The sequence below is a fragment of the Liolophura sinensis genome, chromosome 13 (assembly GCF_032854445.1).
Source record: "Liolophura sinensis isolate JHLJ2023 chromosome 13, CUHK_Ljap_v2, whole genome shotgun sequence".
Lineage (NCBI taxonomy): Eukaryota > Metazoa > Mollusca > Polyplacophora > Chitonida > Chitonidae > Liolophura > Liolophura sinensis.
This window is the reverse complement of record NC_088307.1, coordinates 18,383,015-18,409,254: the sequence shown is the minus strand read 5'-3', so window position 1 is coordinate 18,409,254 and position 26,240 is coordinate 18,383,015. Positions and strand designations below refer to the sequence as shown.

Below are 26,240 nucleotides of genomic sequence, written 5' to 3'. Positions count from 1 at the left end.
CACGCCTTAGCCTTTTATATTATATTCCAAATGTCAATCTTCCCATCTGATTGATATATGACGCCTATTTGCGTGCTTCTCGGCATTAGCCGAGTTTTCAACGACCACCTGGGCTAGTAGACCTTGAGAAAAACAGGGCAAACGGACCTGGCACGGCTACTGGACGGATTCCCCGACTGACCCTACAGGGAGGTATAGATATGTAGATTCCAGCACGTCGCCTTTTGTGAGATGTCTATATTAGTATGAGCATTTTCCCAAAGTGACTGTTCTTATTTAATGCAAGGTTTTAAGTCCCTAAAATCAGACCTGGCTCAATGCTGTTTCATTAAACATCAGAGATGACATATCCAAATATTTAAAAAAAAAATTAATGCGCATCTTGTAGTCTACAAAATTGGTAATCCCGCAAAACGGTATCGCACTACAAAGTTTTCCGATTACAACAACGACATATACATTATGCCAATAAAAATAGTCCTTTAGTATCATGTGACTTGTCAAAAATGTTAGGCAACATTTGTTGACGTTAATTTATCGATCATCTGTCTCGCCATATTTGGATAGACCACTGACAGCGCTTTGCTTTCGGAACTTCTAAAATTCACAAAGGCCCAGCTCCTCAATTTTTCCATTGTTCGTTTATTCTGAAAAACGTTTTAGGAAACCTTTTTCAGGCACACATGTTATAGGAAATGTAATCAACAATAGTTGCCTATCGTTTCTGACAGGTCACGTGGTACAGTTAGACGTTTTTTACCTTCAGTGATAAAAGAATTCGAGCTCGAAACTCCCTTATTTGTTCAGCGAAATCTTCCTGTTTACGTATTTAAACATTCGCATCTGGAAAAGGCTGCCATGACAACGGTTTCGTGTGTTTTGTGTTTTGAGTACGGTGTTTTACGCCCTAATCAAGAATATTTCACTTATACAACGGCCACCAACATTATGGTGGGAGGATACCGGGCAGAACCCCGGGGTAACAGGGTTCACTAAGGACATGTGAGTGTCATTGTGTTCCTCTGGCTGTCATACGGTCACGCTCGAGGCTATGGTTTTTATGTAGATGTACATCTGTATATCAATTACCAGTCGTCAGCAATAATGGACGTTTCAAGTCAGTAATTGCCAGATCAATTTTTAAAATAAAGTTCAATACAAACCACCGGGGAATTTAAAAAAATACCAAATAAGATATGAAGACTGTAAAGAGAAGCAGTCAGCAGATTTCAGTGTTGTCAGAAAGCTGCAAAGGATGATCTTCGTGTGAAAATTTAATCTATATCAAAATCGTGTACCCTGCTAGTTAAGTTATCGTTATTTAAAAATATGTATTTCGGTTGCATTTTGATGGAACCAATTCGTTTATGGAACATGGCGATTTTATTGTCATACCAGGTGTTTTGCCCGTAACTCTGGGTTTAGAGTAATTAGACACAGCTACGAAACCGGAGCATGACGCAAAAGCCCAAAAGTCCAAAACTTTAATCTTCTTTACAAAGCCAATTATTTGTAGTTGGGTGCTCAAACTATCAGTTCCATGCAACTATTTAAGAGTTGGATTCTAGCATTAAAATTTTTACGCAAAGCCCCAAATCGCTTTGTTAAAGTGAACATAAAGTCTACCACTGTATATGCATAGACAAAATTATATAGAACACAGCTTTCACAAAAAAATATGTAAAAAATTCTATAAAGTTTTGAAAGCCGAGAAGATACGGCTCAGCAGTGAGGATATGGCACTGACAGACAATTCATTCTGAGTAGCCATGTTGTAGAAGCCCTTATGAACTTGGCCAATCACTGGCACTGAAAGCGTTACCTGGTAATTGGCTGTCACGTCAAAAGACCTATTAGCTCTCGATTGTCAGCGTGGTTACTTATAGTTGATAACCAGACATCGATGCAATAAATTGGATTTTGCGGTTAGTTTATGTGTTAGACTGATGCATTTTGAACCTATGAGTAGGGAACTGAGAGCGGCTGCCCGTGTCACCATGCGTACATGTTGGGCAGGATACTGCAGTAACTTGTCAGAATGAGCGGGCAAGGAAACCGCCTCGGGAGAGACATGGCTTTCAGAAAAATATTTTGGCTGTGCATTTTTTTTTGTTTTTTGTTTAGCAAAGTCAGATTTATTATTATAAAATCTTCCCAAAATCTGAATGAAGGAGTGTGTTATCAAAAAGAAGGTCCTGCTATGTTCGCTAAATTCCCTGAAGCTGGTGCAGCCAGCTAGGCCAAATGCTGACACCTATGCAAGGACAAGCCGGACCACTAAAACATGACGCTTGTGTCTACGAACATCGAACTGACCGCGCGCCAAACTAAAAGAAACATCGGCACCTTGGAACACGGAACAGAGCTGAAACTCTTTAGTTGGTTATCAGGCGTTTTTGGTTTGTATTTTCTCATTGTGACGTTGTTTAATACCGATGGTACGGGAGAGCGCCTAGGTTTTGTGACGTCACTCTACATAGCTATAACATGGCAAAATGGCGTCACCAAATGAGTGGCTAGGTACTGACGATTGCTTGCTATTTATTTTGTTGATAAGCGGTGTAGAATATTTTTACAACATTTCTGGAATGCTACTTTATTAATTATTTCAGGTTCAGTGGCTGACTTGATGTTTGCTTTAAGCGGGCCCCACATTGCTAAAGATTCCGGACATTCAGTCCATTGTAGCACAATGAACACAATGATAAACCTGCCAAAGGCACTGTGGGCTTCCTCTGCACGGCTAGTATCTATAATCGTAAAAGTAGAATGATCTTGGGCACTACTAGTCTATACAGCTTATAACACATCAATCAAATAAATAGATTGAAGGAGGGTGGTATAATTCCACAGGTGACGACTCTCGTTGGACGCGTTTGAATCCTGAGTTTCCTCCACCCATAACTCTGGCCGCCAGGCAGAATTTCATCCACCCATAAATTTGGCCGCTGGACAGAGTCTTCTCCAGCCAAAAATCTGGCCGCTGGGCAGATTTTCCTCCACCTATAAATCTAGCCGCCGGGTAGAGTTTCCTCCACCCATAAATCTGGCCGCCTGGCACGTTTTCCTCCACCCATAAATCTTGCCGCCGGGCAGAGTTTCCTCCACCCATAAATCTGGCCGCCTGGCACGTTTTCCTCCACCCATAAACCTAGCCGCCGGGCAGAGTTTCCTCCACCCATAATCGGGCAGTCGAACAGAGTTTCCTCCATCCATAAATCTGGTTTCCTCCACTCATAAACCAGTTCGTGTATAGTTTAACCCGTACAAAGATTAACTTTCTGAATGTGTGTGCCTGCCTCGGGTCGCAATCCTTTAACATTGGGAATCCTGTCATTAAAAGACCTTGACGCGTCGTATGGCATCGAAAATGCTATCTGACCTATATCTGAAAAGTAATGGCCGTTCTCCAATGGAAAGGTTCCACTATTCATACAAGAGAAACGACAACAACACGTCAACTCTTAGGTATCCTACGTGACCTCTTGTATTGATTAAAGTGTTTTCTAAGCAAGGCACTGAGGCCAAACTCCGCGCCCCCCCCCCCCCCCCACCCCTCAAAAAATCTAATACTGCGCAGCGACAAATAGTACACAATATAAACATTCAATTACTCGTTAGCTTTAGAGGCTGCGCTATTCTTCTTTCATAAAAACAAATCAAGGTTTCATCTATGTACATTCTTTCGTACTGGATCCAAACACACAAATATTCAGAAAAAATAAAACAATTCAGTTATGATTTTTCCTCAGTGGCAATTCCTTCGTCCACCACTAGGGGACTAGCGGACGTTTCCGCTTCCTCGGTTTTGTATTCGATGATCGTTGTCAGCGGTATAGCGGTTGGATGGGGGTGGCGGCGTTTGCTGTAGTTTCTGAACCGCCCATTGGCTGTCTTGGGGAGAAGCCAACCGTCAGTTCGAGGCTCCGGCCTCGTTTCCGTTGAAACGGATGAAAGACAAGGGCATTTGCAGTTGCGTGATGAAGTCAAAATACGACGCCGAAGTAATGATCCGTTTTTCCGACAGTACTGCCAGGTTCGGCATTTGACCAGAATCACAACGAAAATCAATAGTACTATCACAAAGAAAATTGTTAAGGTTAAAGGCGCTACGACTGGAGATATCTCCCGAGTAGCCGCCACGAGAGTCTCGTTCCCGACGAGAGTTTGAAAATAGACACAATTGGACACGGAATTCATTCTTTGTGGAGTCTTTGCGAAACACAGATCTACACCTACCGCACTGGCACAGGCAGTGTAAAACGTCCCCGGCTTAAGCCCTTTTAGGTGAAAGGTTTTCGACCTGACTTCGGTCATTATATTGCACATAGCCATTGAATCATTCGTCCAGTACTGAACACTGAAGCTCAGTTCAAACGGTCTTGTCTTTGGTCTTCTGTTTCGTTTGCCACCTCGTCTAGTCGTCTTGACATGTATGACGTCAGCTACAAGGTCGGCTACGTCATGTTGATGACGTAACAGGTTGAGCGACAAAAGGTGGTCACATTTTGGTCCTATCCAATCTCCTTGGCAGACGCATTCGGAATATGTCACGTGACTTCCTTCTATTTCGTTGTTGGTCAAGGTAGTCCGACATGTGGCGTTGTTGGCACATCCCAGGGAGCCACAGAACGACAGGGCGTGAACTGAAAAGGAAAAGTTCGTTTTTCAGAATATATATTAGTTCATTAATTAATTTGGTAACTTAACTACACCATTAGCCTACATGCAACTTAGATGGTCCCCAAACCTCATCAGAGCACACCCAAAACCTTCCATGGTTTGATCTGGCAATAAATTTGACGCTTGAAAATGCTAAATGAACATAGCCTATGCATTCCTAAAGTTATGCTAACACACAATGTCCCAAAGACAGATTTGTTCGATTGTTGTTTATATAAGGCCATACCCATGCACCTTAGTTTTGAGTGGAAGAAACCCGAGAACGAGGGGTAAACCACCCACCTTTGGCAAGTTACTGATGAACTTCCCCACGTACAGATTTGCACAAAACAAGGCCGGGAAATGTACAACTTCCTTGCCCATACAACGTTTGAACCCACACATCTTTTGTTCCACCGATTGAAAGGAGAAGACATCAGCCACTCAATCGGCCATGGCCAACTTCTTTCAAGCTAATCTGCCTTCTGAAATTTTTTTTTCTTTCCTTGCGATTCCTTATAGCCGAGGTAACTGAGAATGGTAGAAGGGAGATAACTCTAGTGATCAAAACGGCTAGTTTCAAATGGCACTGTAAATGACGTGATCAGTACGTATAATAAATGCCTTGTGATTTTTCCAGGACTTAAATAAAAAGAGTGACAAAAAAGAGACGGAGCGAAAACAATAGAATAGCCTTCAGATGGTAGGAGTTTTAGCTTTGAGAAAATCAGCATAGTGGCAGAAGAAGCTAAGGCGTAAATCATACCAGATTTCATGACAGAACATGTAAAATACAGAATTATCATCATTGGAAGTTTGTCTAAAGGCGTTATGTTTACCGTCATTGAAGTTTACACGTAACAGTTCACGAGCACACTTTGAATTTCACTGAACACAGAAGCCTGAAGACACATAGCAAACAGTCCATTCCACAAACCGGGAACTGTTACACGCAACAAGCACACTATTCCCCAAACGAAGAACGGTTACACGAAACAAGCGGTCTATGAACCAAAGGAAGAACGGTTACATGAAACAAACAGCCTACTCCACATACAAAAAACAGTTACACGCAAGAAGCAGTCTATTCTCCAAACTAAGAACGGTTACACACAACCAACAGACAATTTCCTAAACTGTGAACGGTTACACGCAACAAGCAATCTATTAACCACAAGAAGAACGGTTACTCGAAACAAACAGTCTATCTCACATACACAGTTCAGTTACACGTAATAAGCAGTCTATTCACCAAACGAAAAACTGTTACACGCAACAAACAGTCTATTCCCCAAACGAAGAACGGTTAAATGCAATAGTCTATTACCTAAACTGTGAACGGTTACACACAACAAACAATCTATTGATCAAACGAACAAAGGTTACGACTCCACGCAGAAAACTAATGACCAGTGCTCATTCGTGTTCTTCGAAGACTCAAGTTCGCCAATGACTCTAGTTTCATCACATGTCTCTGTACAGTCTTTGGCGAATTTGCCTTTGACGAACTCGAGTCTTCTGCGAAACTATAGACTCTGACGAAGTAACCTTTGACGAACTCTTCTAAGAATAATAATTGTTGTTTGACCAATGAGCGTTCATCGGTTTTCTTTTGTGAAATACAGATTGTTTGTTGCGTGTAAGAGTTCTTTGTTTTGGGAAGCTCCTTTTTGCGGCTTCTGTCCTGCAGTTATACACATCATGTTTTCCAATTTCTAATAAAGTTCTTACCATCGTCCAGCCTCATAGAAAGAGCAGACGACACAGCCTGTATCATCACGATACAGCCAAACAAATGCTCGCGCAACATTGCGTCATGCTGGTGTCATGACAGCGTGTGCAGTATGGCGGACACGTCACTTTTTACGTCACAGAGGTAATCCTGATGGCAGTACTTCAGTGATATCATGAGAAATGCATAGAGTGCATCCTTATGGATAAATATACGCCAGGATAAATATACGTCCTTGGTCGAGTACAGTTTCCTTCCCGTCAAAAAGCTGGAGAAATAACCAAGAACTGTATAATCCTTTGTTGAAAATTTTTTTCTCGTACAAGATGACACAAATATCGAACACCTGACGGGGAAACTTTTTTCCAGTTCACAAAGTAAATCTTTTCTCCACAACTTTTCAGCGGTGAAACGAGTTGTAAACTTAATATATAAAAGTACGTTAATAAGGTAAATCCTTTCTAGCAGACTTGGTTGGAAAAACTGTTTCTTGATCACATGTAGTTGAAACGGTGAATTCCAGTAATCCGGTTGGGTCTTTAACGATATTAATCCTTAACATGAGGCGTTCGGGACAACCGGGCACGGTTGATTACAGGAGAAATGCTTTCCATGACCGTTGTCAAAGAAGATGAATCCTTCGGCGAATTAGTAAACCAAAGAGTTAATCCATCCAATCCACGTAATCCATTGGGGATCAATAACTTAATACATGACCAAGAAAGACGAAAAGCGCGAAGAAATGTAGTTCGTACAATCAGAATTCAGGGAACTACTTTTACTTCCCTTTTCCTATGTAGCTGTGAGCCGGTCGCACTCCACATCAGATTGAGAATATGAATCTGAAATCAGAGATGAAAAATTTACATATTTAATAACATCGGCTGACTGAAGGTTCGACACACTTTGTAATGTAGAATACAAGAGAAATTTCAGTCAAATCTTCTGACGAAAGCATACACTATGTACGATTCATGTGTGTCTCTCCCGTCACTGTAAATTGTGTACTGCCACAATCCAAGGAGTTAAAACCGCGACCTCCACGAGATCGCTGTCGCAGTCTAGATGGCCGCTTTCAGACGTATAACACGTCTCTGAACATTACAGTAGGCCTGCCATGCAGCTAGCACCGTGAGGTCACGTATTTGCCGTATACATTATAAGTCTGTTTTAGATTTGGTCGAACTGACTATTTATTACACGACTGTATGCAGTATATGTCACCGGGTATGGTCTATATATAGAGTGGAAAATTAACGCGAACAGAGTTTAAGAATCACGGAGAAATAATTCATTAAAATATAAATTATTCATAAGTGGTCTGTTGGATGAATGCCTGCTAGGGAACATAGAAATAAATGAGTTTGTGTCTTAATTCGCTCGATCGACTTGGAAAGCCAGCTCGGTTACCTCAAATTATTGATCCGTGGTAGAAGTCTATGTTTACATGGACAAACACATTTGTTATTAATAATCAAATATCGTAATCAGGCGATCAGAATGGTGATCACGTGCCAAGACAATAACCGGCGGTGAAAAAAACGGAGCGATGAGCATTCTCCACGTTCCCGCCTTGTCTCCATGGTGAACGCAAGTAGTCTTCTAATCTCCATACCAGGGCACGAGTAAATATCTCTGTACTTCAGAAACGGACATATAGCTTAAACTTACACTCTTATTTGTCGTAATACAATCGTGCTCAGAACGCTATGCCTTTGAAAGAGGGGTCTATCAGAAAACCATCTCAAATGTAATTCCAGTTTATGATCTAACCTATTCTCTTATCATGCTGCACAATTAATGTAGTTAACCAATTAAATTGCGGCTTTGGGTGTTATCCATGAGATGATTGGTCAAAGGCCTTGGGATGTTATCCATTTTCTGACTGGTTATGATTTCATCTAACATCATATATTCAGTGGAGAATGGAGTTAAACAACAATTAATGAATTAAATAAAGAAATACACTGCCAGAAATAAGAATATTTCTATGTGCTTAAACCGGTAACGTCAAAGTCTGATTTTTGCGCCATCAGTGATCATTATTCTGTCAGAAAATTGTAAATTTATATGAGTCAAAATGCATGGCAATTGTGTTGCTGTTTTGGAAAGTATGGTGAGTACCTCAATGAACTGTGTCAGAAAATATACCAGTTTTTAGACACTAGTAACCTTAGAAACACAAGCTATGCACCGGCTCATTCATTTATTCACTTCACTGACTTATAATGCGGTAGGATTAAATATTTCTACAACTAATCGTTCGTGCATACATAATAAATCTACATAACTGTATGCTAAATGCATGCAATATGTCCACCTCCGCGATGACCATTAGATAGATAAACCATTAACTATAAACATATTGACCAAGGTCTAATATGTTTTTTCATTTGTATCATGCACGACGCCTTATGGTATTATATATATTCAGAAAAGTCATGGCGAAATCAAATTTATAGAAAATGTAGTTACGAAGTTTAGGGAAAGTCACTCTCAGGAATTTGAACTTGGGGTTACCTGAACAACCGTAAAATGCGTTTGCATTTAGCCTATATAGCAGCAGTAAAAAATATACAGACCTTATATACAGATATACAGGTGTTCGACCTTTGTGAAATCTCCCAGAGATTGCTGAAGTTTCAAGTAGAGATCTTGAACAATTGCCAGATGTTATATTCACCTTTTAACAAATTAACCAATCACACACAAATTGGCATTAATTAAAATTGTGACAATGTTCAATGATACTGGACATATATTGAGTCTGTTTGTTTGTGTTTTAACATTTTACCTAACATTTATAACATTATTTTTTGGCCATATCATACGTTTTCTTAACTGTACAGGAGATAAATATATGGTCAATAGCTAAAGTGCAAGGTCTCCCTCTATATATAGTCTCAACACTTTATGCCGCTCTGCCAGTGACAACTACAACTACCACATACTTATCAACTTCATGCACGCATTTACGATTCTCCACACAAGTGAACATCAATTCATACATAACTTCATCCATGTATAAATATATGGCACGATATTTAATACCTGCAGCTTCCGTTTAGTTGATGAGACAAAGAGATAAAAAAAAAAAGGCCGTAGAGCAATTAACCCATTTAACGATTAAACATAATTGGGAAATGTACCAGTAGAAAAAGGCTCACATAGGAATGTAAATGAAAGCATGTGCCCATCACGAAAGTGTCTAAAATATATGCGTATGTGGTATACTGCAAACATCTATTGCATATGGAATAGTACGCATTTATCATTTCAGGAACCCGAACAGATAAAAAAAAAAGACGCAAAAAAGTCCAACCCGATCAGGTCTATTTATAAGTTGTCTGTCTTTTCTTAACGAGAGCATTAATTAAAGTTGTTACATGTTCGTTGTTAAAGACATGTACAGTTAAGTGTCACAGCATTGTACGCCCATGATGTAACTTTCCGTTCATCAAGCGTTTAACAAGCAGTCAGGACTTTTACTCGGTAGGACATTTTTGTCCACAAGCAAGCAATGCGGCTTAATGAAAGCGCTGTACTGTCTCTCTTTCCCAATCTCCAGCATGCAAACAAGACAAAAAGACGAGCGAACAATCATGTCATTAAACTTAAACATATAGGCCCAAAACAAATGTCTCCAGGTAAATTTTCTAACAGCTTTTCATATATGCCATCAATCTTTACAGTTACATATGGACGGTCTTGTATGGACGGGCTTGTATACCGATGCAAACTAACTGCAAACATCTTTCTCAAAAACCAATATAAAGCAGGCTCATGTAGCTTTAGTTTAGCAACTTGGCCTATTCAATTCATTCATCACTAGTGCTGAGCAGTTTCAAGCGGCCTTTCAGTCAGCAGCTATACCAGTTCCGCATGTCTCTCTCAAAGTTACTGAAATTATGTAAAAATATGCGAAAATAATTATAACCATACCTTGCAAACAGCAGACAGAGTCTATGGCAGATTGTAATTTTCTCAGCACCACACTGGCATCTCTCGCGATGTAGGGCTATGTACGTTTCACTCCAGTGTCGCGTCAACTCTGACTGAAATGTACAAATACCACAGCCACGTGTGTGACGGCGTATAGACGTTGGCTAGAAATTCCGTGCCAGCTCTGTGACGATCCTTTGTATACAGAAATCAGTCCTGTGTAAAATTTTGGGGACTTTTCAATCAAAGGACTTAGTCTGAGCAAAGCACAGCTGGTATTAATCACGACGGACGACCATACAAACCAGACTGTCGTGTGATAAACTTCTGCGGTGGGTGGGAAGCAGATACATGAGCATAGCTTTAGCGCCCCTACAAGTGCCCCAGGGGGATATACGCCGGGGGTAGACGTCGTTATGAGCAAACCCTTTCTGACTTGGTGCTCGGTCATGCGTATCCATGCGTGTCCCCCCTAGCCCAGTGTACGTATTCCACAAAGAACAAGTACCGCCTATTCAGCTGTACAATTATAGTAATTAAACCTTCCAGCACATGTGTTAGGCAACACTGTTAAGGGCTTCCGCGAACAAGGAATTCCTGTTAAAGGATACTATGATGTGTGTGTACAAAACACGCCATGTGCGATTTTTGTTGCACGCGCGTGCCAGTTGGGTTCAGGCTACAAAGGTTTATAGCTTTAGTTTTCGCATGCAGTTTCTTGGCTTTTACATACCCTGGGTAATTTTGCAATAAACCCAGCTATTACTATAAGTCTATACATGGTATACCATGTCCATCCGAAAGCCGGAGCATTTTTACGAACTGGAAAATGAGCGAATGAAAAATGTCCCATCGTATTTGGGTTCATTGCTGAGTCGTACCGGAAAATGCAACTGTCAACGCACGGGCCATGAAAACACTGTAGCGAAAGCGTCAAGGAATCCCATGAGATAATGTCAAACTACTGTAAGGTCGCGGGAACGAATCCAGCTCTCGCTGATGTGACTTTATAAATCTGTAGGATTGCCGAGCCCCTGGAGGGCAATGGTTTTAGCCTGGGCACTCCCTTTTCGTCTTGCCATAGTTTGGAAACCTCACTGAACCCCAAATATGCATTAATGTTAATTATCCATAAGTAATGTCGTTTTGATACTCGTACAGTGAGTATGGCGTTAAATAACAGTCAGTCAATCAGCCAATCCCACATACAGTAACACAGCTCCTAGACATAGGCAAAAGAAAAAGGAAAAAGAAGAAAAAATAATTATACACAACAATACCACCCCACCTATCCCCCACCCCCACCCCACCCCACCCCCCAAAACACTGATTAATGTTTGATTCCTTGTTATTTCACACCGTGTTTCAGAATATTCTAAAAATATGAAAAATGTTAGCAAGGTTTCAGACAGATGAAGAGATGTGAATAAAAAATATATACATGGAATATGGTTGATATCATTGTTATCAGAAGCCTGTGAAATAGCTAATGCACTTCTAGTGTCATCAAGCGAAATCCAATCACTCAGAGACAAACTTATAGATTGTACATGCATATAATTTGTCCGGTTGTAATTTATGTGAAATTGTATGTATATACTACATTCAGGCAGGCTGTAAGGGGAACTGTGCCGTGAGTAAAACTAATGGTGTGTATGAGATGCCAATGAAGACAGGGTAGATCAAAGGCAAAGGCAAATGGGCTGGCCTTCTAGATATAATTATCTTCATTTAGAAATGATAGTGGACAAAAGGGGTAAAAAATATCCAAGAAAAAAAAAACATAATAACGAATTCAGTCTTTACAGTCAACTTAGGTGTTAAAACGAATTTTATGGCCTAAAAATGCGTTTGTTTTTATATAAAACAGTCATTTTATCCCTTTAAAAATTGTGAAATCTGCTGGACTCAAGGTTAACACTTTTAAGAAAGAATTGGCCATTAAAGCAGTTGAAGCATGAAACTGACCATCTAATTACTTTTTCTTCAGCCTCATGTTAAATGGATATGTATAAATACGTATTTATAAAGTTGTCCCATTTACATGAAATAACAGTCTCATACCTTTTGTAAAGGTAAAAGTTATTTTGATGGAACGTAACCTATTATACCGCCGGATACCAATTATACCTCTTGACGAAATAAGTCGCGGGTTCAAATCCAGCTACTGCCCTCCTCATATAAGTCGAATCCATTATCGGTACTGAAAATGTCACAGTTTCTTTCCTAATACGTGGAAACTGCTTTCCTCGTTATCCACGTTTTGATGTGTTAATTTCTCCGTCTACGTTTGTAATATCTATGTTCCACCAGATTTTCCTCCAAGCCCTCAACACTCAAAAAAATTACTCTGAAAATCTGTTGTCTAAGTGATGCTAGAATGTGTTCTGTAATTACGGCAGATTGTTTTGTTAAATATAACACATATATTCTATTAATTCAACACAAAGATTCTATGTTGAATAAACAAAGACATATGTTGAATATGATAGAATATTATGTTATAACATAAAACATTCTTGTATCATTCAGACAACAGATTTCGTGTTAAAACAGATTAATTTTTTGGAGTGTACCTTTAAGACATAAATAACTACACAAACTGTCTTTACATATTCAAATATTCCACCCTACTCTAGAAAATGCCCTGTGGCAAAGGGATATAGTATATAACACAATGGAACTAAACGTTCATTAAGCACAATAACACTGATCAAATATGCACGAATGTCTTTTGTCGTTCACTTTTCTACCATTATGGGTACTATTTTCTTGCCCGTCAATACTTCCGCAAATTGACGTTGAGTGCATTGTGGGAAGATGTACATGTATATCGAGTGTGAACAACTATAGAAGAAGTCTGTCAATGATATCTCCAAGAAATACTCAAATAATTTCCATTCATAAAGTTCTAGCAAATTTCCATGTAGTAAATAAAAACTTTGAACAAAGCTATAATAAGAAAATAAGCTCTTTTTTTCAAACAAGACAAAGATTTTCATGTATACATACACATGTACATGCTGAAGTTGTGGTGCCCCAGCTAACTGGACTATTTAGCAATTGGGTTAAATATGTTTCAGGTCATGTAAACATATCGCATTTTATATCAGTGTTAAACTAAGTTGGAAACAAAAAGCGCATCAACAGGTGCAGACTTCTGTTGCTCGGTAACAAAGCAATTCTAATGCTCATTAATAGATCTTGCGGGTACATTTTTCAAAGCAAGTTTCTTTGTTCTATATTGCCGCTTCATTGTATATACAACCTGCAAAAGCCTACATGTAGCTTTGCAGAAAAAAAAATTAAAGGCCAGCTGTCATTTTTGAATTCCGATAATTATCTAAAAAGAAAAGTGGGAACAGTGTGACTGTGTTGCATATCTTTGTCAGGCAGTTATCAACAAATCTTTGATATATGACTTAATTAGCAAGCTGCCATTCATCACATTCTTTTTTCAAACTCACAAATCGAGTTATTAGGATGACACGGTTTGCCATACAAGCGTGATGCGATTAAATGGAAAATGCAGATCGATCTTTTCCATTTTTAGGACTTTCACCTACCTGCATGAGAACAAGTCAACCGGTTTCAAAGGCCTTAACCTCGAAATACGCTTGACTAATTGAATGATTGATTGATTTATTTTACCACGTATACTCAAGAATATTACACTTGTACGTCCGTGACCAGAATTATGATGGGAGGGAGCCGGGCAAAGTCTGGGGCAACCCACGACCATCCACAGGTTGTTGACAGACCTTCCCGGAGAAGAAGCCATTGGGAAATAAGGTTGACTTTCCCAGTGAGCTGGGGAAATAGGGTTGACTCAGCAGTTCATACGTGCAGTAATATATAGGCTTGTCGAGCTAGGTCATAAGCCTAAGTGGGAGTTTAAGGGAAAAGCATAGCGTATTACTTGAAAAGAAAGTTTTCAAACACTAGCAATTTATGAGTGAAAGCTTCAGAAGGCCTACTTGTCCTTTGTGAAAACCACTTGTTCATCCCAAAAAATACACCCCTATTTAACAAGAGCAAAATGTTGCATATGTTTATATTAAGCTATAATACAAGATACGCATGGGCTTATTTGGGCACTTCTCCCAAACACATCTGTGCTCGTCAGCAGCAGTCGACATAAGATTAGAAAAAAAAGGTTTTTATGAAGTAAGAACGTTTTTGTTCAAAATTACGTATAAGTACACTGATGTTCTGACAGACGCTTCATCTTGTCTTCACAACCCAGATGTTCGTTTACAAAAACACCCAGTTCCCCTCCATATGGTAAACAGAGGATGGACTTTATACACCACAAAGCCGGTAACCGAAGATAATTCAATTACAGTACAACGCTTTTTATTGGACCTAATTATTACGGCACGCGGTCCCTAAGGAGGAGATGTCACGGCCATTATCATTCGTCAGTCTGTCGCCACTTTACAGTTACGTAATGATGACCTGATTAACCAAAATACCAACAGAACGAACCCCACAGGTGGCGCTATCTGAAGTTCTGTCATCGTGCGCTGTTGGACAAAGCGTACGGATTATTTTCTATGGTCGAATTCGTATACAACAGATGGGACTGTATAGGCTAAACCAGATTTAACAGACTTGTAAGTTCAGAGGAAAAATTACCAAACTTATCGAAGCCAATGATTTTCAATCTTACATCACAAACACAGTCGATGCGCATGTCACACTGGTGAAAGTCAAGCGCTCACGAGAACAATGGAGGCAAAAATATCTGGGAAACTCCTTGTTAGGAGCTGGGATTGAACTCAAGCCACGTGTGTCTAAGTGATTGAAAGAATTTAATCCACGTATCCCCATTCACCTTCCCACTCGGTTCCCCACACCCTCCCCACCTCTCCCAACCGTATCACATTTGAGTTAGATAATGCTATATGTTGAAAATCATTGATTGTGTCTTCTCCTGCTTTTAGATGGCTAACTGAACTCAACATTTTGATTAAGTTTATGTTTGGGAAAGTCTGACTTTTTATGACTTTGGACAGATTTTTCAGCTGACGGCCTGGGCCGCTATGACAAGAAGACTTTCACTTAAAAATGGGTCAATCAGTTACGAAAATATCTTGATAGTGTTTTTTTTAACCGATATACACAACAGGTGTGCGACGTCTCACGGATAACATCTTCAAACTGTACACACCTGTACTTTACCTGACATTGCATACCAGCTCTGTGTTGTAATGACAGAGTCGATTAATACAGCTGAAAAACCTTCTGCACCTGATTTATGATATCCGTTTCATAATTGTTTCTCCATTGTCCGCTCCCCACCAACCAACCACACACCCCAACTCCCCCGTCTCATTTCGGAAAGTTTTTACAAAAGCTTTCGTATTTTGTGTGAGTATTATACATATCCTGAGCCAGATTATGTTTTTGCTGCGTCTCAAGGCAGTGCAAAAAATCAGCTTAGTTGAGCCAACCGTAATATAAAAGCGATGACGAAGTTTAAAACTCAATATATAACACACCAATTTATCTGCATTGCAGCAAGTTATACAGTTTTTTTAAAGGTTGGATAATTGGATTTTTTTTTTCGGAATTAATCTAACCAAGTAAAATTGTGTTAAAAGGTCATATTCTGTGATGGTATTTTGTGACCCAGAAGGTATCAATTACATCATATCTACATGTATACGTTTTGCCTAGTTAGTTTCAAGCTCAAATCGGTGAATGCATTCATAGACCTATATGTATAGTCATTTTGAATGAAGAAATGTATCAGTCTAATGTGTGTTAAGTTACAAAAACCTTACCTGACGTCACTGGTAGCATTGTGGTCGAAAAAGGCCACCATAGAATAAAATATTTAAATGCGTTTGACTGGGTTTAACAAATTGTGAAAAAAAAAATCCAATCATATCTTTTCCTGGACAGTTTTTAATGGTCTTTCATCTCACACATACTTCATTTTAGTGTTTTTCTTTGCATTTAAAACCAAGTTAGATCAAAAAAAGATGACAAAACCCGTCATCGCTGCCACATGCAAAGAGAGACTATATTGACCATGCAACAAGTGGATGTGAAAATCTTAATCAGATTTGAGAACCGGACAGCGGATTAGTTCTCAAGGATGTACGCCGGAAATGAAGACAGCCATATAGACACAGCTTTCAGTCTAAGGCACGTGTTTTCCAACGAAATTAAATCCGTTTCATCTTATCTTTTTCTGATCACAAATTCATATCGTTCATAGTATTTGATATATTGAGATAGACAACTTACATAGTGTGTGTAATATTAATAAGTGTACCCTCCGAACAAATAAACAACGGAACCTTTCAACTGTCATATATATATGGAGGAACGCAGACTGTGCTGCCTTGGTTCATTAAACAAAATTTCAATCATTTGAAATAGCATTGTACTTTTTGATTGAATGATTGAGTGATTGGTGATTGAAGCCCAAAAATGTTTTTACTGAAATGACTGCTTAGGCTATATGATCGGGTTTATGAGTGGATTGATTGATTGATTGACTGATTGAATGGTATTTGACGCCAGCCTCAAGAATTTTTTTTACTTAAATGACTGGTTGGATTGATTGATAGACTGATTGATTGATAAACTGATTGATTGATAAACTGATTGATTGATAAATGCGTGTTCAACGCCAAGCTGAACACTTTTCACTGATACAACGGCGACCAGGTTTATGGCTGGAGGAAACCGGACAGCTAGGAATAAACCACCGACCTTCGTCAGGAACCTGACAAACCACGTGACTTAAAGCCGCAGCCAAACAGCCGGAGTTGGATTTTTGACTGTTTGGTCCATCAGATGTTGTTGATAACACTACGGCCTTATGTTAGACGGTATGTAGCAAGGAGCGGTGACTTCGTGCCCGTTTTCCGCCGCCAACATAAGTGAGATATTTTTGAATAAAGTATAGAAAAGATGACACAGATATCAAAGCTTGAACCAATCAATAATTTTTTAGGTTTTCTTTTAGTCCACGCAATCGGGGTATCAAAGGAATATCACTCATATAACCACAGTATATATACGGTCCACATTTAAACCTTGAACGCATGAGACATTTCTCCATGTTTTGTTTTTCTTTTTTTGTTTTTTTTTTTGTCTAAAACAATGAATAAAATGCTAAAAATACAATCAAATAAAACCTCAGTTTGCTTCAATTTACGACACTTGTCACCAATGTCCATTTTTTATAGACCGATGTGGAGTACTCAGTAGGCGTAAATTACATCCACTGATCTAATCTATATGCTAATTAGATCGGTTTGGTGTCCTACACACAATGTGCCGGGATTGTTAGACATCATAAAAAAAGACACATATCAAAACTGGGTGAGGCATGTGACAGAACTATAGGCCCTATATATGCATGAATGAATGACATTTATAGCTTCAAATATTTGCATATAAATTGAAATTTTATGTAAAATTGATTTATTACGTGGACAGACGAAAGAATGCTGCCAACGATATTTCAGTTCTACATGAGACAAAGATGCACGCCAGTGAAAGATGTGTACCATCGCCTCCCTTTCCTAATTTTAGCATAACAGAGTTAAGATTATGCACATACATAGCATATTTTACCATTGCTGAGTTACATTCTGCATAATCGGCATTGTTGAATAAAGCTGATTTATAAGGTAATTTAATAGTACAATTACTTATTAATTAGGTTTGTGTTCTTCTGGTGGACATTTTGCCGAGATTCCCTGCTTGGTTTTGGTTGTAAGAGCTTCTAAGCCTTTAAGCCTGTACAGGTAGATTTATTTTTCATTTGTGTGCCATAAATTGATGACCATAAAAAAATATGCTGCAAAACATGAGAAGTCCATGTTGACAGAAAAGAACAGAGCGTCCATTCCACTCCTTTCTGAGTGTCTGAGACCAATCAAAGTTTAATCAGCAGCATGCGACGTGATTCTCCCCAGGAACTACTTTTTTAGAAAAACATAGATCGCCGTGTAAAATGTTGATCGGCGTCCCGACGAAAGCAGTTGGCTCAATTAAATTTCACAAAGAATAACACCCTGACTCCGGTATATAAATAAACAAAACGAAACCTAAATTAAACATCCAGCTGCAGCAGCATTTCATATTTTACATGTGGCTAAACAGAGAGTAGCACAGTCGATGTAGCTTTGATTACCTTCATCTCTACTCCTGCAGAGCTAGGCCTATACTTGTAAACGTATCAATTATGAAACAGAAAGGAAAACAGCTGATAATGCATGTATATAGAGATCTTATCGTTTCGTTTTGACAGTGGACATTTTGGTTCAGTTGACAATAGCACACACTTTTCCCGGTGAACTACATTTGTTACGTCAACCATCCACATAAAAACATCCGCTTTGCTAACACAGAGCATTAAGCACCCTTCGACTGCTCCAATGTTAAGCTCCATTCTCAAACGTCTCATTGATAACAAGAACTACAAAAGTGTTTTGCTAAGCGTAAATTCCCATTCATTCCCCCCCCCCCCAACCCCTCCCAACTCCCAGGAGACTTTGGCAGCCACAGTGGTTACGCATGCCTGGGGGGGTTATGTTTACCTTGCCAATAATCCACGATGGAATTTCAAGGCATGCCAGAATACGCTTCCACACACACACACAGGCATTGTAGCAAAGATTCCCTTGTTCTGTTCATCACAACTCTGTTCACAATGCCTATCAGCTACAGACAGACTGCCAAGTCGTCCTGCCTGTAAACGGGTCATGTGTATTGCAAGAGAGAAAACCTTGTTAATGTTTTTGTACCGACCGTCCAAGTCTTATCTATTGTCATTTGTTTTCAAAATACACTTTTTTATTTAACAGTTCAACACCATACTTAATTAAGTACCGGCGGAATATATATTCAGAGCTTGGGGGAAACCGACGACCATCCGTAGGTTGCTGAAAAACTTTCCCACGTATGGCCGGAGAGGAAGTCAGCATGAGCTGGACTTATACTTACAGCGGTCGCATTGGTGAGAGGCTCCTGGGTCATTGCGCAGTGCTGGCCTTTGCTAATCCCCTCGGCCACAGAGGCCCGAACTTAAATATGCATGCATGGCTTTGAACGTGTCGTCAAGAGCATAGCATATATAAAACAATAGATTGTCAACCATCTTGGAGCAATAGTAATCGTCATGGGTTAGTATCAGACCAGTACACCAATATGGATGTTAAAAAACGTAAAGATCATGTAAACCTTCTATATATATATCGAAATATATATACATACGTGATATGCCGAAGTCTTTACCTTATTTCAGACAGTTAAATGTGACTTCTCGCATCTTGCCGCATTTATGACCGTAAACGTGATTATTGCTTTAAAACCACGGTAATGTTAAATCGTTGTCAGTAGTGCTTTGTCACATATTAAAGGCCAGGTGATAAGGGTTACATGACACATTTCTACATGTATACAAATTCAATGCACAATCTGACGATGATATACTAGTATAGGACATTTTTTTTCTCACTGTCCTTTAAAATCATACTCCAGAGGTGGCCATTTGATCATGGAAGGAGGAAACTAAAGTGCCCGGATTACAACACCAACCTTTTACAAGCTATACATTAGCAAACCTTTTCACCATGTACGACCTATGTTACATTAATGACAGACAAGTAGTCGCCACTAGAAGTCGCCACCAGTAGTCCCCACCAGAAGCCCCCTCCAGAAGTCCCCACTAGAAGTCCCCACTAGAAGTCCCCTCCAGAAGTCCCACCAGATTTCATGTAAGATTATTCCAGGGGACACCGTCGATAATTCAGTGTCGACAAGGCTCCGAGAACAATATATCACGGAGGTGTTTTTTGGGTGGCGTAATTTATTTATGTGGCGTTTGAAATATAGATAAATTTATTTAGACAAACATGAAGCTGCGTGCCGAAACGTATAAAATGCACAAAATGAGGCTGAGTGGAAGATAGGCAGACACGCAGGCAGACGGAAATGTGTACGAACAAACATATAGACGGACGAACAGACGTGCAAACAGGCAGACAATAGCATAGACAGGCTGGCAGATGTGCAGACGAGCAGAGAAAGGGAGAGACGCTAAGAGGTGTAGACGTGCAGACAATCGTGCAGACAGGTAAACAAACGAACAGACATGTAGAGGTGCAAAAAGGCAGACAATCGTTCAGAGTTGCAGACAAACGGACAGACGTGCCTACAGATATGTGTTCCAAGCCATACTCCTGCAATGACTGCCAGTTTTATGGGCGCTAGAGGAAACCGCGTATAGCTAGGTAAAACCCACCGGCTCTCCTCATGCGCATATAATACCTGGTAAATTTCCTAACTTCAAGCCACAGCCGAACTAACGAATGCCAGATTTGAACCTGCAGTTCCATGCACCGATAAAAGACGACTGTTGGATAAACGCCTTTAAAGCACTCAGCCACTCTTGCTGCGAGGGCCCTATACGTCCCATGTTAGGCTAACCATCGATCTACCTACAAGCTATGTATAGATATGATACTAGTACAGTAGGAAGAAGACGCTATTGTACCTTTCTTAACCTTATAACCTGTCCTTATTTCCTCTTCACTAGACATAGAAAATACTAACTGGTGCTAACAAATTTATGAAATGACACATCGACGCTTATTTTCCTCTATATGTATATGTCCGGATGCTCACAATTCAAGCGAAAAATCTGGCTTGCCTCTATCATGAATTCATATTTCCACACAAAGCGCCGAAACCAGTCCAGCAGGGACAGCCTAAGCGAAGAGAAAAAGAAAACTTTTCGCGAGCGAGCTGAGTGAATTTCTATGTAGATGAACTTCCCCACGCCTCCAGACAACCCTCCCCACAACCAGCCATCTCCTGCCCTCGCCAAGCCCACCGCTTACAATACCAACCTCGCTTTATATCCACATTAACCGCTTTCTACGCGTACATACAGTATAATCCTATATTGACGGTCGATGTGACCTCAATTCAAATCAACAGTAAATTCCCCCGTGTATATTTTAAAGCGAGGACACCTTAAACGAGAAAGAAGTGAAACTACAATTTCCTGAAAGTATGAAAACGCTTGTTCTTGAATTTTAAATTACCTAATTTCTGGCAAGGCTCCTGTCAATAATACCGGTAGAAGAGGCAGTTAAGAAAACGTTGATTGCAACATGGACATTGTTTAAGCCTATGTGCAGTGTAGGAATACACTGAACCCAAACTGGATATAGGTATCTTTATATAACATGTGATATCGACTGACAGTGATGTTATTTCGCGTTCGAGAACAGCATACGTTGACTGATACTATATTATTGTAACATGACACATGTCTATATAAATACATACGGCAGTTTTTGTTTCGTTTGCTTTTTGTTCATTTAACCAGGAGCCTGAGTATTATAATATTCAGGGAACACAACTTCACGGGCATAGAAATACAGAAAACTAGATGTGAATAATATTTAAGAGAGTTAGCAGCATATATTGGTGCACATTTATTAAGATATTTAAATGCAAGAAGAATAGTTAAAATTGAAAAAAAGCTAACGTGATCCACTTGAGTTGGCACGCGACTTTTCGTTCTATAATAAGCAAAATAGGCCTACATGTAAAACAAGTTTCCACACAGACAAGGTTTGACGTGTTTACAGGGGGTTTAATTTTGATTGCATGAAAAAAAAATTGCACAAGAAACCTGCTGGTTTTACGACTTCTAAATGTCATTCAAACTGCCTCTTCTGTTTTTGTTTATTGGAGTTCGAGTGTTCAGAGCCAAAGTCAACAATCAACGAGCAAGCTAGACAGCGCGTATGTGCACAGTGTGAGTAATCAGACTATGGAAAAATGTCAGTCTTTGTAAAACATAAACTGTATATAATGGACAGTATTTTGAAATGATATTCACACAGAGTAAAGCAGTAAAACAAAAACTGGCAGGTGATTTATATGAAAAATGCCAACACAAGTAATTAAACTATTTTTTTTTTCAAAAGACCAGCGCTCTTTAGTTCTTTACAACCACGGATGTAATTAACCTTAAGGTCTACATATATTACAACCTGGAAAGCCTAACCTGTAGACAGTGGAGGGTTTCCTCCGGGCTTTGTCCGGTTTCCTTCCACCGTAATGCTGGACGCCGTCGTACAAGTGAAATATTCTTGAGTACGGCGTAAAACATCAATCAAATGACTAAATAAATAAATCGAATGCGGTTACATGTAAATGCATTATATCACTCAGTAAGCTGTCAGATTGAAATGGTTGGTTGTCGTTTCATCCAATGAAAGCGCTTTAGGTGTAAGTTGCAAATGTTTCATATATGAAAATAAAACTGAACCTTGCACAGGCTCTGCACATTCATGCTGCTTTAAAAAACACACGGCTATTTTTATGTGGATGTCTCACCTAATTTACTTACATCACTTAACCATGCATGATGAAATAAATACTTTGATTGCTTTAAATTGTGTCTGTAAGTCTATGATTAGCATTGCACAGGCAGTGTCTTTTTTAGCTGCGACAAACTGCTTTCCTAAGTAGCCACATGTCTGTCTGTCTGTCTGTCTGTCTACTTGTCGGCGGTCTTTTTGCAAGCATGCCTGTCTGTCGATCGGTCGGTCTGTCGGCGGTCTGTCTGTCAAATTTTGAACATATTATATCTTTTTAACATGGCTCATTCACTAAACGAGGTGCAAGGGGTCATTGGCTTCTCACGACGTGTCACAACGTATGGGAATTTGAGCTTGTTTATCAATGTGTAAAAGGTATATGTGTGTGACCAGGTGACACGCATGCGTATCGGCCTAAGAATAATGTGATAAGGGTGAAAAGAATCACGTAATATATAATAAGAGCACATTTCATCGGCTTGTGAAGACGGTCAAGTCTGAAGGTCTAAGAATTCTGACGTGAAATCCACAGCCAAATCACCGGGAACTGGAATCGAACCTTTGAACTCACGGTTCAAGTCTTGTAACGAACTAGAGCAAGAGGGCATTAGGCCGTTCAGCCTTGTGAAAGCAATGCCTGAGAAGGGATCATATATGTAATGTATAGGCTCTTAATCCTAATCTTAATCTTAATTAAACTCTTAATCCTATCTGCATTACAGCAGTTGTATGTATATTCCGAGTGGCAGTATGAACAATACCTAATACATACATATAAATGTATAACTATAGATTTAAACTGCTGGTCCGTGCCCTTAAAGACCATTCAGGGTGTGCTAATACCTTGAAAATCTATACACATTGTCACATGTGTAGAAAGGGCTTACACGTTACATTCAGTATTTCGTCTACACATAAACAATACTCAAGCATTACATAGCTTTCGTGTATAGGCTTAACTGTAAGACTAGCTGGGGTTAGTTTATATAGGCCCTATCTGAATATATGGCACATGTCCCAGATATGTCCCAGAGTATAAGAGTACTTTACTGTTATAGACAGAGACATCGATAATTGTAATGTGTCCGAAAAGGATTAAAAGAGACGTCAAACTTGGCGCAAACCAGCAAGTCAATATGTAGGTTTCTACATACCTTTGCCGCGCTGTGTAGCACGTGTAGTGGAATGCCTTGACAGATCGGGAACAGTTAATCGGGTGTGTTCCAGTACACACAAATCCGGTAGATAATGGAATGTTTAACAAGCACTGGAGAGCTGAATGTAAGATAACGTAATCTGTCTAAATCCACGGCTGCGAAGGACAACAGTCCCCGTTGTCGTCGAGTCACAGGTCAGCGGGTTTTATCAGGCCGTCTAGAGTGTATCGCACCTGGCTCTCTGTGCAGTCCGCGCTACACTATCCACACCTTTTTGCTCAGGCCCTTTACAAGTCTTCCTGTCGTTCTGTACCTATAATAGATGATATATGTCTCTGTACAGTAAGGACTGAATTATTAACATCTACCTGTCTTCACTAATTACAGGTGTGCGCAGGTATATTACCACACCGGGATCAGCCAGGGTCGTTCCGTTTAGCACACCCCCACGTACACATCGCTTAGCTCGGTCTAGGTGAGCGCGGCTCGTAGCTGTGACCCCCATAGGCTTAACGTTTTACCTGGCGGAATTGAATGTTTACCGAACACAGCGAACAACAATCACCCCCAGTCTCCATTGTAAGTCGGCGGGGGAGACAGGCCAGGGACATTCAATACATGGGGAGCAGTCAGTATTCCCAGAGATCGTGTATGGCAGAGTGAAAAACAAATCAGGATTAATTTATTTCTTTATACATTTATTTGACTGGAGTTTTACGCCGTACTGGTACTCAAGAATGTTTCGCTTATACGACGGCGGTCAACATTATGGTGAGAGGAAACTGGGCAGAGCCCGGAGGAAACACACGACCATCCGCAACATGCTGACAGGCCTTCCCAGGTACAACCGGAGAGGAAGCCAGCGATCGGACTGATGAGACGCTCCTGGATCCCTGTACTGCGCCAGAACGCCAACGATTATATTTATTTGTTTACTTATTTATTTGATTGGTGTTTTACGCTGTACTCAAGAATATTTCACTTATACGACGGCTGCCAGCAGTATGGTGGGAGGAAACCGTGCAGAGACCGGCGGAAACTCACGGCCATCTGCAGGTTGGTGACAGACCTCCCCACGTACGACCAACGATTATAGGCCACGCAGACCGAACAAATCAGGAATGTACCATAATCAGAAAAATATCAGTGAATTCCTCGCGGCGATAAAGCAGCTGTTTCACTCTGTGTAGGCATCATCATTAAAATTTTGCTGCAACGCGGTGGTGATATTTAGGCTTTTTTTCTCATATAAATAAAATTGTAGTTACAAATTTTTGTTTTTAGTTTGCACTGGGTTTAATGCCTTTCGGTTGTCCCATGACGAAATGTTCATGGTGATGTTCGTGTATAGCAAGCATGCCTCACCGAAATACGATGTCAAAGACATCAGGCACTACACCTCAACCGCTCACACACACTGTCACACTTATAGAGATGCCTCACTGAAATACCATGTCAAAAACACTAGACAATACACCTCATTCACTCACATACACTGTCACACTTATAGAGCTGCCTCACTGGAATGCCGCGTCACGCATCAGACATGGCGCCTCACCCAGTCACAGTATACTGTATACCGAAAATAGTGTTGCCTCACAGAAATGCCGCATCAGAAATGTGTCTCCCATGCAAACATAATATACTCTCATAAGTGCTACCTCGATACCGAAGACATCATACATGAGGTCTTTTCCATTCACATTACACCTTCATAACTGCGGTGCTGCCTCACCGAACTACTATGTCAAAGACAACAGACGTGACGTCCCACTCGTTCACAATACACTGTCACACTTTCAGTCCTGCTACGTTAGACACGTTAGATTTCATCCAGTCACACCTTGTCCGAATATGCTGTGTGACTTGGACAAGTTTTAGACATGACCTGGCTCTGGCATGAACCCAGATACAGAGAAATTTGAATAACGATATGACATTCTCTGTCTCCATTTTTTCCGAGTTCTTCGTGAAAATAAGCAGTCGATACAGCCCGAATGATCGTTTAACATGTCTTGGAAAGGGCATTGCATCCAATGCAATTCTCAGACCTGTCATGTGTAGTTTGCTGGAGATCTCTTACCTTCCTTCCACCAATGTGAAGTATAGATGTTTACCCCAGTTTGCGGGGAAAATCGGCATGCCACACGTCGGAGAGTTCTTCGTCTGTGTGCCAAAGTTTTTAGGTCGATTCCGAGTCGGACTGTCCGATTTACTTCAATTATAGGCTTGATCTCCGTCGCATCGGTGAAACATGAGTATACTGCGTAATCAAATAATCAAATAAATAAATAAACTATGGTCGGATTATCGTTTAGCCACATCGGCACAGATATTCTCTTTTAGAGGTAAACTTCAAAAACAAGCAAGGGTATTGAT

General features: G+C 40.1%; 1 protein-coding gene across 1 annotated transcript; it reads right to left on the bottom strand.

The window, feature by feature from the left end:
• Positions 1–3,559: 3,559 nt before the first annotated feature.
• LOC135480611 (uncharacterized) lies at positions 3,560–26,240 on the bottom strand. Its single transcript, XM_064760495.1, has 4 exons — positions 25,945–26,240; positions 23,859–24,174; positions 6,394–7,236; positions 3,560–4,646 (listed from the first exon to the last, which is right to left on the bottom strand). Exons 3-4 carry the CDS (start codon positions 6,470–6,472, stop codon positions 3,736–3,738), a joined length of 990 nt encoding a protein of 329 aa, XP_064616565.1. The 5' UTR covers positions 6,473–7,236; positions 23,859–24,174; positions 25,945–26,240; the 3' UTR covers positions 3,560–3,735.

Bases quoted from the DNA above. Each gene is read 5' to 3' on its own strand.
- LOC135480611 (XM_064760495.1), bottom strand. From the start codon at position 6,472: ATGTTGCGCGAGCATTTGTTTGGCTGTATCGTGATGATACAGGCTGTG. The intron at 4,647-6,393 runs GTAAGAACTTTA...TTTCCTTTTCAG, and splicing joins TTCTATGAGGCTGGACGATG to TTCACGCCCTGTCGTTCTGT.